Raw genomic sequence first — 15,192 nt, 5'->3', positions numbered from 1 at the left:
TTTCTAAAAATTAATATTCTTAATTTTATATCATATCCACATATATAAATAAGAGAACTTTGGAAACTGCTGAAATTTCTTAGTTTTAATTAATACTAAATTAATTTTAAATTAATAAAAATTAATTTCTTAGTCCTACAAGTAAACGCCCTTTTCCAGGGTAAATTACAGATGTTAAAATCATAAACATTGCAGCTGAATAAAGTGGAATGGGAAAGAGGTAGTGGAGTACCACCATAAAGTGTTATGATTTTACTTGTTTGCTTAGCAGGTTCTTCTAAGGTCAGCATACTTTTAAAATAATTTCTTTTCACCTTTAGCCCAAATACCGTCATGTCTTAGTACTTCAAGAAAATTATGGGCAAAGCAATAAAATATTTAAAAAGTTAATTATATGTCACTGTTATAGTAGACTTGTTAGTACAACTACAATTAAGGTGATAAAAATTTACATTATAGTCCAATTTTCACATGTTCATGGTTTTAAAAAAATCATATTTTGAGGTAAATTTATTTCTTGAGGAAAACTGATCATCTTGCTTACTCAGGACTATATTGCATACAAAATAATAAATTAAGATCCCCCCGACTCTAGCTAAAGCAAGCCATTTTTGGTTTGCTGTTGTGTTTTCTTTCTGAGCCAGGCTGAAAGAAGTCATGGCTCCAATGTAGCTTTGGACACAGAAACATGGTGTAATAGTATATGTGCCTTAAAATGGCAGAACACATAATTTTGTTTCCTTTTCTTTCCCTTCACAGTTACCTGCTGCTACAGTCAAGGCCACATTTGTATACTGTATATTTATACATGTACATAAGCTCCAATTCAGCAAAGCACTTAACACATTCAAGTGCTTTGCTGAACTGGGCTATAGCAGCTATTTTTAATTGAAAGTGTATTTATAAACTGACGTTGCTAACGTTGTGCTAAGTGAGTGGAGGGAAAGCATGATTGGGAGGTAAGAGGAAATGTTATGGGACATGAGTCTAGAAGAGGGTGAATAGAAATGGGATAGGGATCCGTGAGAGACAAACTATCGGGACACATGAAGAGCCATGCTCCCCAATCTTGACATATGGAAGCTCTGTGAGACTGGGGATTGAGGGAGGAATAGAAGAAAGAGGAAAACAGGTGAGGCAGAGAGGAAGGAACGAACGAAGATGCAGGAGACTGTGGTCCAGGGAGGTTCTGGATGAATGAAGGAATAGGAAAGGAACAGGGAAATGGAGTTGTAGTCTTATATAAAACTTTAAATGCTTAGTTTTCTATATGTAAGACTTTAAATTGTCCAGTGTAGAGAAAAGCCTCTTCCCTCTCCTCCACCATTCACTACACCCCTATTTCTCATGCAGATATACCTCTTCTCCTATGAACATGCTAAATTCTGCCGGAGACTCTACTTTGGCATATCTTATAAGCTCTGCCACAGCAGAGCTCCCCTCTTACAGACCTTTCGTGTCAACTTGACAAACTTTTGTTACTCATTTAAAAAAAGTCAACAGGTAAACTCAAACAAAAATTTTAGTTAAAAGAGTTGAAGTTACAAATGTATTTATGAAGTTCAACTAACCCCCCCGCCCAAATGCCTTATTTAAAAAAAATTGCATTTTAAAAAAAAGTCTGAAAATGAACTAAGGGATTGCATCTGCTCCCTAATGCCATATTGTCCTTCCTCACTCACTCACATTTCACTCACAAACTTTAACTCTGCCCCCTAAAGTTTGTAAAAACTACAGATAGGTCAAGTAACAAACTACTAAGAGATTATAAAATGCCATTTCCAATATAGTATCACATTAACATATAATAATACAACATTACCCACTACAATAACTGACATGTCAGTTGCCACACAAAACAGTTAAAAATAAACATCTCATTGTCAATATTTTTTTACGACAAATAAGTACATTCACACTTACATTACATACACGCAATGTGTATATACACTTATTTCCAAATTGTAAATGTATGTAGAGATTGCAAGTTTTAATACACACACAGCAAGTATGGAAATGTGTACTTAAGACCTCATTAAATGCACACTGAAGTCAACAGTAGGAAGTCCAGTGAGTTCAACAGGCATTCGATCAGGTCTTTAGCCTGCAAAATAGCAATGCATCAGTTGCTCCTTGGCTGAAGGGTGTATGTTCAGTCTAGAGGGTTCTAAATATGACGTTTACTAATCAGATTGATGGATACCAGACAGCTTAACCCAACAGTGCCTGTCAGGACTGGGATTCTTTTTCTCTTCACTTCTTTAAACACCTTTGGTAGTTAAATGCAATAACTAGCTATATTAATGCAATGTTAAAGTAGTATCCAACCTTCCAGCTATATTTTATTTATATACATATACACACACACAAAAGTTAGGAAATGATAAATTTAAGATAAAAGAGCAACTCTGATCTCTTGCATGTATGCCTTACAGTAGTGTATTTAATTACATTATGATACTATTTCTCATTTTTTCTACAAGGTTAGATATGCACACGTAGCATGATGTAGTACTGTGCATGTAAGAAAAGGGAATAAAAATCTTTCCAGGAAGTATATAGTGAAACTTCAGCTGAAACACAGTAAAAAGAGTGAAATATATAGAGGTTCACATATGCAGATTTTAATTTGAACTCTTGAAAATTATTATCACTCGAGTTTTATTTACCGCAAGCCATACTATTGATATTTAATACTATTAGGTACTTAACATTTTGAGAAAGTTTACAGTTTATTGAAAGTGTCAGGTGTTCTTGGTAAGTCAAATATATTAAGTTTCAATTTGATTGTGTGCAACTATAGAATTCTAACCCATTTTCAAGTGACATTAGAGAGAGGGAATTTTGTGATGTTTCAAAGAAAGTATCTAATCCACTGAATGAATGTTCTTAGATATACTATACATGTGGTGACAAAATATGTAAAGTTAATAAAAACTTGTCTAAAATACAACATAAAATTGAACTTTTTCCATTAGAAAAAGAAGCATCTCTTGCAACCTTGTCTTTTGGTGAACAGCACTGAAGGAGACAGGGATAGAAAGTTGAAATTTGCCAAGATAGCTATACTCATTTAACAGAAATACATCTGAGGTTTATGAGGAAGATTGGATTTGATCTGGTCAAGCCAGGTCTTTGAGAACAGTACTTTGCATATGTGCAGTACAAGTAATATAACTTCTAGAAAGAAAAGGAATACTTTTGAGCACCTTGTAGCTCATGACAGCTTATGCTCAAATAAATTTGTTAGTCTCTAAGGTGCCACAAGTACTCCTTTTCTTTTTGTGAATACAGACTAACACGGCTGCTACTCTGAAACATAACTTCTAGAATAATTTACCTAGGTTTATAGTAAAAGTAGACTACGTTATATGTATACTGGAATTGAGGCAGGCTCCACAGAAGCCCTTACCCTGTGTGTGCATCTTGTATATACAGTTTATTTCATGGTCCCTTTAATTTCTGGAATACACACTGTAGTAGATAATACAACAACATGATGTAATGTTCATCGTAGGTTGTAGAAAATGCTGTTTGACAATATTACCTTTGAGACAAATTATCTTTGACAAAATTATCTTTCAGAAACAGTATGTGGCATTACAATTAAAGGCTATGTGCCAAATTCTGCTTGTTACTCTAGTGCAAATTCATGGAAATCAATGGGATTGTACCTCTGTAGCAGAAGAATTTGGTCTTCACACAGTATATACACACATAAAAGGGCAGAGTAATGTTTCTATGTGTAAACTTAATTTTGATATTTCCTGACTTGAGGGCTTAACTGCACAACATGAATGCTCTCGATAGTTTTATTGACAGAAGTATAATTTCATGGCTCTGATAATACATCTGTTGCATCAGGAGTTATCAAATAATTGCATTGGCTCAAAGGGCTGTCTAACCTAAAATATGCCCTCCACAATGGATTTTATTTTGGCAACCATAAGAACAGTTGGTCAGCCAGTCCAGCATGAGTATCATATGATACTACCCTACAGTAGAGAAGCTTATGCACAAGGCAGCTTATTTTGAAGCACATTTAATGAAAGTCTATATAAAATAGATTTTAAGGTCATTCCATACTTCGTCAAAATTTAGGGTTAGGGTTTTTTTGCCTTTTTAGACTTGTTAGCATTCTTGTAGGATATGAATATGGAAAAATATTTTAAAATGGTGCAAGAATAACAATAAATAAAAACAAAGTTAACTGTCACAGCGCTATAAGGAAGAGTACACACAATAAGGTTTTGAATCACACTAAATTAAAGAAAGTAATACAGTTTTTCTGTTAAAGTACATCGCTGCTGGCAGCAGTAATTAATTCTGTTGCGGAGTTGATTTCACTTTTTGAAGGGTGACAAGGGGGTGAGGCGTGACATATTTTGGAGACTGAGATAAGAGTCCCCCTTTACCTTCCCTAAGCCTCTCTTGTCACCTCTTTCCTCTCCCTTTGGTGCATTAATTCCTGGCTCCCAGGCATTATCCCTGAAAGGCCAAGAGAGGAGACAATGGCTCTGTCCTACTGCTACTACCTCTTTCTGTTATCTCTGAGACAACCTGCAGCACTGGGGAATCAGAGAAAACACACACCTGGCATTACAGGGATAGCAGTATTTCATGAGAACTAGAAGGAACCCCCCCCCACACACACACACACCCCCACACAAGAAGGGCTGGGGTGGGGAGAAGAGGGCCAGCACTCAAGTCCTTTCCCACCAAGCGGAGCTGCTTTTCTGAACTCAAGGGAAAGGACGTGAGTATGAAGTTGCTAACCCCAAGGCAGAGATGGGGTGAAGATTCTGATCCTGCAATAAGAACCATACCCTGTGCCCACAAAATTCTCAATGTAGAATCCAGGCCTAAGTCTGTAAGGAAACTATTGACCCATGGGTTTGAAAAGTTACTACAATGGACAGGGCTTCAAAAAGCTTTATATACTGGTCACTGTCTACATGTAGCATACTTGTTTCCTACCACAAACCTTAATTCATAACACGCATAGCTTATTTAAAAATTTGCATTCTTTTATATGCCAAAGCCTCTTACCTGTGCTTGTTCTGGAGTTTCTCCTGCGAAGTAAAAGATGTAATGCTCTTCACTAAAGTGCTGAACTACTATCTGAAAACAGTTTGGCCTTTAAAAAAAAAAATCAAACAAGAGTTTTAGTAACAAAGAGTAACATCTTCACACTACTGACTTACTGCTTTGCTTGCTGATCTCTGGCAAAATACAAATATTTTTTGGAAAATCTGAGCCAACACAGTTCAGTTGTTTGAATACAAACAGCATTAAAAACACAATCATTTTTTCTTCAAAAAATTTCCATTTTTTTGGACAGCTGTAGCATTGCAGTGTGTGGGAACAGGAAGCTGAATTTTCACAGAAATAGAAGAAAAATACCTTTTGAGCATTCAAGTGAAAACATGTTTTGATTTCACTGAGTTATAAGCCTTTAAAAAAAATCGTACTTCACCTGCATGCAGTACAACTAATATGTTTTAAAACATTTAAGGAACCTTTAGGACAAAGACTGCACTGCACATGCAGGTAGGGATGACTTTGCTATATAGCACAAAATGTGGAGATGTCATCTTGTAAGGTAAAAGAAGATGTGGAACTGTACCCATGGACATTTCAATGTTGCATGAGATATGGTGCAATGTTGGTATCTAGTCAAGTAGTTCCATATTATGGAATTTCTTTTCTCTTTCAAAAATCTTACGAAGTTATGTTAAGCAAGAAAAAGCTAGGTTGCATGTACAGCCTTTACTCTGGTGCTACAGTACATGCACATCAATTCAATACAATTTACGTATATGACTACACACACATTCTCAATTATAGTATCATACAACTTTTTTGACAGCTTTAAATACACCCGAACAAACTTCTTTATTCTTGTATATTTACACTATCTTCTTTGTCACAATGGTCCAGTTTTTCTCTGATAGCAAATAACTTGCTATTAAAAGTCTATTTAAAGAATGCGTTTAATAATTTAGGCAAAATGGTAACCTGACCCTACTTTGCCCTCTACCCCATCTCATGTGTGGTCACGTAGCTACTACTCCATTTGTGGCTGAAGTGCCAGGGCTCCAGGTTGCAAAAAATCCCTTATTTTAATAGGTTATGTTATGGTTATGTATTTATTCTTATTTGGTGTAAGCAACAAGTTATAACTCAAAATGGTTTTTGAACACATTTTTAATAACTGATTAACAAAAAAGATGCTAAGAATCATTTCTTGCTATTTACAAATTCAATTTAAAAATCCCACCCACAATTGTTAACTTTTTTACTACTGACCACCACTATGATCACCACGACCTCCTGTGAGTAGCAGCCTCTGAACACAAATAATTCGCTAGGCCTTTACTAGGTATCTGACTCAGTACTGCATGTGTTCTCTGCATCATGTACCTGGTATGTTAAAACAAAAGCAAAGCTGATTGTTATTCTTAGTCTTTTCCTAGTGGTTATCATCTTTCCCAAAAATGGTTTATATCAATTTTTGCTTATGAATTAGCTTTCATTCTGCTTCAATATTGGTTTAACATCAAAAGAGCTTTTCTACTTGAAAATTAAAAATCAATGGACTAGTTTTTAACTATCTTAATTTTCAGCTGATGTCTGAACAAAAGAGGGCTCATTTCGTTGCAATTTCAACAACGTTTGGTCTCTATCCAAAATTTTATAATATGACAGACGTTATTCTATTACCATTTTAATGAATGCAGTGTGCTCCATTTTTGATGGGTGGAACATACAGTGTACTCAATGTTGAGTTAATATATTAATCTAAAAGCCTGAGTGGTTATCCTGTCTATTACTTCACACTAGAAACTTCTGATACTTTAAGAGTTCTAAAATTTCCAACATGTTTAATTTATTGCCCTGTTGAAAGAGAAATATATGGAAATAAATGAAGTTATATACCTATAAAACTGTAATATTCAAACAGTGTACAACTGCAGACATGGGAACTAAAAGCTACTATCTTACCTGCCAAACAGACTGTCATGAACTCCATAGACGGAACACACACTGAGATCTATTAAACCTTTGGGCTTTGTGGCTCGCTTTTCACTTTCAAAATAAATAAGCTGGGCATCATTCCCCTCTAAAATAAAGTACAAATTCTTCCATCGCTTTCCTTTGCCTGGAGAAAAAAACAAACAAAAAAGCAGTTAGAAGTCCTGTTAACATATTGTAATCTTTTGCAGAATTTTTCCTAAGTCTTAATGAACACTACAGTTAAAAACTGAAGAGGACAAAGTTGCTTTGCCAGATTTCAAAACAGAACAATAAGCAGTTTAAACATTTAGTACAAACTTTTCTTGGAAATGAAGTTAGTGTATCTTAGTACAGGAAAAGCTCTGTTATTTGGCATGTTGGGGGAATGAGGAGTGCCGGTTAGTCAAAAATCCAGTTAACTAAGAGTTATACTTACCAATGGAGGGAGGGAATTTGGGTGTGGGAAGGGGCTCAGCATTGGGGTGCGGGAGGGGGTGAGGGGCACAGGCTCTGGGAGGGAGTTTGGGTTGCGGGGGGGTGCTCAGGGCAGAGGGTTTGGACGTTGGAGGAGTTTCAGGGTGCTGGATCCAGGAGGTGCTCACCTCTGGCAGCTTCCCGCAAGCGGTGACATGTGTCTGGTGCTCCTAGGCAGGGGTGCAGCCAGGCGGCTCTGCGCGCTGCCTCCGCCTGCAGGCACTGCCCCCACAGCTCCCATTGGCCAAGGTTCCCAGCCAATTGGTGCTGCAGAGCCAGCGCTCAAGGCAGGGTAGGGGCAGGGCACGGAGCCCCTGTGGCCATTCCTCTGCCTAGGAGCAGCAGGGCTGTGTCGCCACTTCCGGGGAGCCACGCAGAGACAGGTAGGGAGCCTGCCGGCCCCGCACCAACCAGATTTTTAAATTGCCCGATCAATGGTGCTGACCGGAGCCACCAGGGTCCCTTTTTGGCCCGGTGTTCCAGTCGAAAACCGGACACCTGGAAATTCTATTGAAGATTTGTATTGGGAGATATCAGAAATGTCAGTTTTAGAGCTTTCCGATTGGTAAAGTGCCAGATAACACATATTTTACAGTTACAGATACACACTGTATCTAAAAGAGCTCAAATTTGCACAATAGTAAATCTAAATCTCCACTTTTGGTCTCAATCATATAATCAGATATGTTCAAATTGACCCCTGTGCAGTTTCAGAGACTTCAATGGGACTCAGCAAAGCCATAAGGGTTGCCTGCATAAAGTCCCATACATGTCAATGGACAAAAGAGGTCCATGTTTCAAGATACGATTAGATCTGAACAGTTTGCAAACTAATTCAGTTTAATGCGTGCTTTGATTGAAAATACATAATAAAGATAAATAAAGTACTGGACTCTGGACACACTACAACCATTCAGAAACTGGGTATTATATTACGTAGCTTGCTCCATGAAGTGCTGTTTGCAGCAAAGGTCTCTGAAAAGCTGCATTATTTTCTTGAGAAAATAGACACTTCACCTCTTTAATTTGTCCTTCACCAAGGCACAAAAGACAGCACATGTGGGGGTGTGATGGGAGTGTACACAGGGGAACCAAGGCTTAACAAGCAGCTCTGGGCTCACAAGGCCCCACGCAGCCGCACCTGCTAGGCATGCTTGCAATGGAGGCAAAGTTCAAAACGGAAGGGTCCAGCTCAGTCAGGGCAGACAGTGCAAGGGAACAGTCCTACACTGATAACTCCTGCAACGGCTGCAGGATCCCCACACCACCTGGACCAGACCCTGCTGCAGGCCCCCATGAAGAACAGGAACGGAGAGTTGCAATTGAAGGAGAAGAGCCTCTGGACTACTGTCAGTGAGAACTCCCCCAAGAGTTCATAAGCCAACCCCGTTTGTGATTTTCGAGGGGGCTGAGAACATAGTAGCAAATGACCAAGGAGCAAGATTGGTGGTGTCTGCCCTCTAGGCCGCAAAGCCAACTGGCCAGTCATAGGGAACTGGGCTGGAACCCGGTGAAGCAGGGAGGGCTAGGGTTCCCTGCCCAAAGGCCAGCACAGGCTGGGCGGATAGGCCATGGATTCTCGCCACTTAGCAACACTGTTGGGCTCAGACGTCGAACCCCACAACAGGAACAGACACCCCATATGACACACAGCTCTTAAAGTCTGGATATCTCTGGCACCTAGCACAGAACGGACTAAAATTTGAAACAACAGCAGCAAAAAAAAAAAAAAAAAAGGACCCAATAAATAGGTTTTCTAACTAATAATTGACTATTTACAAGGCAGGAAGAGAGATAACTAGCTAACTATGTACAAGAAACTGAGAAAAAACTCTGTATTCCTATTTATCCATCCAGAGATCACAATAGCCCTTTTGGCCACAGCATCACACTCAGAGCTCATGTTTAGCTGATTATCCACTGTGATCCCCAAATCTTTTTTTAGATTCCCTGCCTTCCCAGCATAAAGTCCCCTATGCTGTACACACAGTCTGCTTTCTTCAAGTAATTTTGAACAAGTTATCAAAATATAAGAATGTAATTTAATTTTCAGGAGACTGCTGTATACTTAGAAGGAAAATGTTCTTACTTTTTTTCAGAAGATACCCTTTTTTGACAATATTTTTATAAAAAGCATCCTTTGTTTTTCGACGAATTGTATTATAGATTTCTTTTCCATCTACTGTATCATTAAGCACTTGTTCTTGATGCTGGTAAAGAAAAATAACAGCCATCAGTATTTTTCAGTTCGGAAATATCAGATTGATTATAATGCTGCAAATGGAAATATTCTTACCGATGTTTTTTATTTTCAAATATCTCTTGTAATCTTATGCTCTTTAATAAAAGGACTGATCAGTTTTCAGGATGTCATTTTTAACATTCCCTCTGTAACTTTTCCTACATTTATAGCACATCACATTTGGCTAGTGTGGAATAGTTTATGTGGTCAGACAATTATTCTGAAAGATGGAAAATAAAAATTGACCTGCTCCTACTTGCTAAGGAACACACATGGAGTGTGTCTGTCTCATTATGTATGTATAGAGAAATAGAAAGAATGATACACAGTTTAGTTATTTCCTATACAGAGAGTGTTTTCTCAAAGTTTACATTAGATAACCTTTTAAAACTTTTTCATTACTGTACATATTATATTAAGGACATTGTTTCTCGGTACTTCAGGAAGAAATCTAAAGAAGCCTAGCGGTGAAAAAACAGGGTGCACAAGTCAAAATTAAAAAGCCTCAACAGGTCTGGGTGAGGAAGATTGCACAGTTCTTCTCCACAATACATCTGCTTCAAAATACAGCTATTTTGACCCTCACTCTCATTAACGCTCATTCACAGAAAATAAGGAAACTTAAATGCAGGGGTAAATGAAAGCAGATGTGAGACTAGGATAGTGGAGAAAAAAGCCAGAACAGCTAAGCCAAAAAGCATGTTAAATATATTGGACAGTACATAACCTAAGAGAAAATATTAGTTTTTATCTTTACTCTGATATTATTGTTGTCTCTGCCATTTGTAATAGTGTCTAACTAAATTATAAATTAGTTGATATCAGTTAGGCCAAGTACTGTCTTCACGCTAAAAATCCCACACTCTTTAGAAATATTGTGTGGCACTAAATATCTCACCTGCATTGGGACAGGGTCTTTAAGGTAATATCCTTCAACAATTTGTTCTTTTCTGTAGTGCTCAATGATATCAGCAATACTGTTCAAATAAAAAATTATAAACTTTGAATAAGTTTATAAGTCTTTTTTCCAACATAAAATTCACACATTAAATTTCTCACATAAATCTTTAATAAAATCACATGCTAAGAAAGGTGATCTCACTTTTATCCGCCAGAATACAGGAGTAAGTAATCACATTTTTGAGTTCTGCTAATAAAATACATTAGAATCCTAAACTAGTCTTACAGAGTTTAAAACTGTTGCTCAAAAGGCTAGATGATGAGGACATAGACAACTCAAAGATCAAGTAAGGGCAAATACATTCCCAGCTATTCAGCCAGGCTGAAAATTGTTATTTTATTAACAATAATTTTCTGAGGGCATGGCTACACTTGCAGATGTAGAGCGCTTTGAGTTAAAACAGCCTTCGTAGAGCGCAGTAGGGAAAGCGCTGCAGTCTGTCCACACGGACAGCTTCAAGTGCACTGGCGTAGCCACATCTGCGGTGTGGCCACATCTGCGGCACTTGCAGCGGCACTGGGTGCGGTGCATTATGGGCAGCTATCCCAGCATGCAAGTGACTGCAACGTGCTTTTCAAATGGGAGTGGGGTGGGGTGGAATGCGTTGTGTGTATGTGGGGGAAGAGAGAGTAAGTTTTTGGGGAGCTGAGAGCATGTCACCATGCTGTCTTGTAAGTTCAGAAGCCACAGCAGACCCCCCCTCACCCCGCCTCTCTCTCACACACACAGCATTCCACAGTAATGGTTGCTTTGTCTTGGAGCAGATAAGCATGCTGGCTGTCAGAAATGGAGCTTTCAAATGGCATATCTGCATTCCTACAGTGATTCAAAAGCAATGACAAGAGTGGCCACTTGACTTAAGGGGTTATGGGACGTTTCTGGAGGCTGATCAGAGCGCAGTAATGCAACACCTCGTCCACACTGGCGCCGCGATGCTCCAGCGGGGGCACAGCAAATGTTATTCCACTCGCCGAGGTGGAGTACCAGCAGCGCTGTAGCCGCGCAGTCAGAGCTCTCTACGTGCCTTGCCAGTCTGGACAGGTAGTGAGCTAGTGCGCCCGGGGCTCCTTTACTGCGCTGTAACTTGAAAGTGTAGCCAAGCCCTAAGTCTCATCATCACTAGGGAAGGGGAAGGGGAGACACTTCACTGTGCAAAGCAATTTCTTTCTAGGGGTGGGAATGGGAAATAGAAAAGGTCCGTAACACAGATTATACAGCTCATACTTAGATGTCACTGAGAAATCATGTTAAATTAAATACTCATCAGCAGAACTCCTCTATAGGAAAGCTTGCATTCTAATTACCAGAGGGAATCAGGTTGAAATTGTATTTTGAAGAATCTAGGATGGGGAGGTGGTGATAGATGAAAACTAAAATTCAACATATTTCTTTGACTTTCTTTTACTTATTTATGCATAGTTCTTATTGAAATATCCTTGATTTAAGTTAGAGTGCAATGACATGAACAATATGTAGGGATTCTTAGCACACCCTATTATACAGAATATCAACCTGAAAATAAAAACAGTTAAATAATTAAATTGGAAATACATTAGCAAACATATTTTTAATACATATTGTTAGTTGGAAGTATATGAAAATACATTCATCAGGGCATGTGTGATGGAATCTTTGGCCAGAGTTACACTTGCCAATGTAAATTGTGCATAAGGCTCTCAGATGAATGGACTAGGTAGAAGAATCTAAACAGAATATGCGTAAGGTTTCATAAGCTAGTTTGTGCATTGCTCATTTCAGAGTCATTAAGTGCCTTCATTTGGTATTGTGTGTTTTATATTTCAAGAGTTAATGGAACGCATTGTGTGTACTTGATGCTTAAGGGTATTTCCCACAAAATTGCTTAGTGTGGATTACGTTTTTATTCTAAAGCTCATCTCATGGGACCTTTCTGGTACTATTACTAACTTTTTAACTATTACTAACCCCTGTAGCCCTCTGCCAGTTTGCACCTAGAGGTCCCTGTGTCACACCTGACTTATTAAAAATGTCATACTGTTCACTTTTTATTAAGATGAAATATAGCGCAAATATTTTCTGCACTCCAGAAATGACATTTTACCATCGTCTCACCAACTATTATAAGATCATTATGCACTACTCTGTGTTGAGCTGCAGTAATCAGCATTCCTTGTCAAGAAAGCAACAATGAATAAAGCAGTCCTGCAAAATTCTACTCACCCACTCACCCAGATTCAGTAAATGACAGGCCACTAATATTTTTTCTTATTGTTGTAAGAGTTGTCAAGTAGATTTTGTGCTAAGGCTGATAAATTCTAATTAGAATTTTGCAAGCTGGAGTGTTATGTGAAAAGAAACTGACACTTATTGTAACTGTGGTTCTTCAAGATGTGATGCAGACATGTATTCCACGTAGGTGTGTGTGGGCCCAGCACACCAGAGCTGGAAACTTTTGCCAAGCAGTACCTGTAGAGGGACAACAACTCACGCCTCATGGCTGTGTCCCCTCCACTTGCTATATGAGTCAGTGGTGCCCCAACCCACCTCAGTTCCTTCTCATTGAAAGCCCATGAGGAGATTCTGATGCAGAGGGGACAGAGGGTGGGTCGTGGAATACATGTCTGCATCACATCTCAAAGAACCACAATTACAGCAAGTAAGTAAGTGTTTCTTCTTCTTCAAGTAGATGCAGACCTGTATTCCACTTAGGTAACTCACAAGCAGTACCCCATCCAGGAGGGGCGGGGCTCGGAGTCTACTGAAATAGGGATTGCAGGTCTGCCCTTCCAAGGCCTGCATTTGCTCTGGAAGATGCGGAATAGCAGAGTGGTCCATAAACGTATGTATGGACAACCACGTTGTCGCCCTGCAAATGTCTAGTATGGAAATGTCACTGAGGAACGCTATCGACATTGCTTGCACTCTCTCAGTGAGCCTGTATCCACTGAGGAGGTATAGCTGAAGCTATTTCATGTGCTGTCTAAAGCAAACACTCACCAGCAACTACACACCACACAACAAAAACACCAACCCAGAAACCAAACCCTGCAACAAACCCCGGTGCCAATTCTGTCCACATATCTATTCAAGGGACACCATCATAGGACCTAACCACATCAGCCACACCATCAGGGGCTCATTCACCTGCACATCTACCAATGTGATATATGCCATCATGTGCCAGCAATGCCCCTCTGCCATGTACATTGGCCAAACCAGACAGTCTCTACACAAGAATAAATGGACACAAATCTGACATCAGGAATTATAACATTCAAAAACCAGTAGGAGAATACTTCAATCTCCATGGTCACTCAATAACAGACCTAAAAGTGGCAATTCTTCAACAAAAAAACCTTCAAAAACAGACTCCCATGTGAAACTGCAGAATTGGAATTAATTTGCAAACTGGACACCATCAAAATAGGCCTGAATAAAGACTGGGAGTGGTTGGGTCACTAGAAAACCTAAGCCTAATTTCTCCCATGCTAATTTCCCCCTACTGTTACTCACACCTGCTTGTCAACTGTTTGAAATGGGCCACTCTCATTACCACTACAAAAGTTTTTTCTCCTCCCTTGGTATCCTACTGTTAATTGAATTGTCTCGTTAGACTGACCTCACACTTGATAAGGCAACTCCCATCTTTTCATCCCTGCTCCCGTATTTTCCACTCCATGCATCTGATGAAGTGGGTTCTAGCCCACGAAAGCTTATGCCCAAATAAATTGGTTAGTCTCTAAGGTGCCACAGGGACTCCTCGTTGCTTTTGTTAATACAGGATGTTATCCATCTAGAGATGGTCTGTGCAGAGATTGCTTGCCCCTTCATGCAGTCTACATATGACATGAACAGGCTAGGTGAAGCATGAAATGATTTAGTCCTGTCTAGATAAAAGGCTAGACATCGCCAGACATCCAGAACATGGAGGCACTGTTCTTCCGGGGAAGAGTGCGGCTTTGGGAAAAACACAGGTAAAACGTCTGATTCAGATGAAACTGAGAGACCACCTTGGATAAAAACTTTGGGTGTGGTTGCAGCATTACCTTGTCCTTGGAGGACTGAGTGTAAGGCAGCTCAGCCATCAGGGCCTGCAACTCATACACCTTTCTTGTAGATGTGATAGTTATCAGGAATGCGATTTTCTGAGACAGGAGGGGCAGCGGACAGGCTGCAAAGGTCTTGAACGGAGAGCCATTAGAGCAGTCAAAACCATGTTTAGGTTCCACAGGGGAACTGGTTCTCAGACTGGCGGATGTAAATGGAGAAGCCCTTTCAGAAATCTCATCACCATAACATTGGAAAAACTGATTTCCTTTGAATAGGGAGATGAAATGCTGATACTGCTGCCAAATGCACTCAGAGAACTGAGCGCAAGGCCTGATTTCTGAAGATGTAACAGGTATTCCAAGATCTCCTGGATGGAAGCCCCTGTTGGCCAAGAACCACACTGAGAACCTATTCCATTTTGCTAAGTAGGCTGTCCTAGTGGAGGACTTCTTACTGTTGAGTAGGACTT

At 39.3% G+C, this 15,192-nt stretch overlaps 1 protein-coding gene across 2 annotated transcripts in view; it reads right to left on the bottom strand.

Annotated features, from left to right (window-relative positions):
* Window positions 1-15,192, bottom strand: part of RASA1 (RAS p21 protein activator 1) — a 125,968-nt gene that overhangs the window by 49,391 nt on the left and 61,385 nt on the right. For both annotated transcript variants that reach the window (XM_074952822.1, XM_074952824.1), the window contains exons 9-12: window positions 10,632-10,710; window positions 9,581-9,701; window positions 7,006-7,162; window positions 5,050-5,137 (exon numbers count right to left, since the gene is read on the bottom strand). In XM_074952822.1, the coding sequence (XP_074808923.1) occupies window positions 5,050-5,137; window positions 7,006-7,162; window positions 9,581-9,701; window positions 10,632-10,710 (445 nt within the window). The remainder of the gene's footprint in view (window positions 1-5,049; window positions 5,138-7,005; window positions 7,163-9,580; window positions 9,702-10,631; window positions 10,711-15,192) is intronic.

Source organism: Natator depressus, chromosome 5 (genome assembly GCF_965152275.1).
Source record: "Natator depressus isolate rNatDep1 chromosome 5, rNatDep2.hap1, whole genome shotgun sequence".
Taxonomy (NCBI): domain Eukaryota; kingdom Metazoa; phylum Chordata; order Testudines; family Cheloniidae; genus Natator; species Natator depressus.
This window is presented reverse-complemented; position numbering and strand designations above follow the sequence as displayed.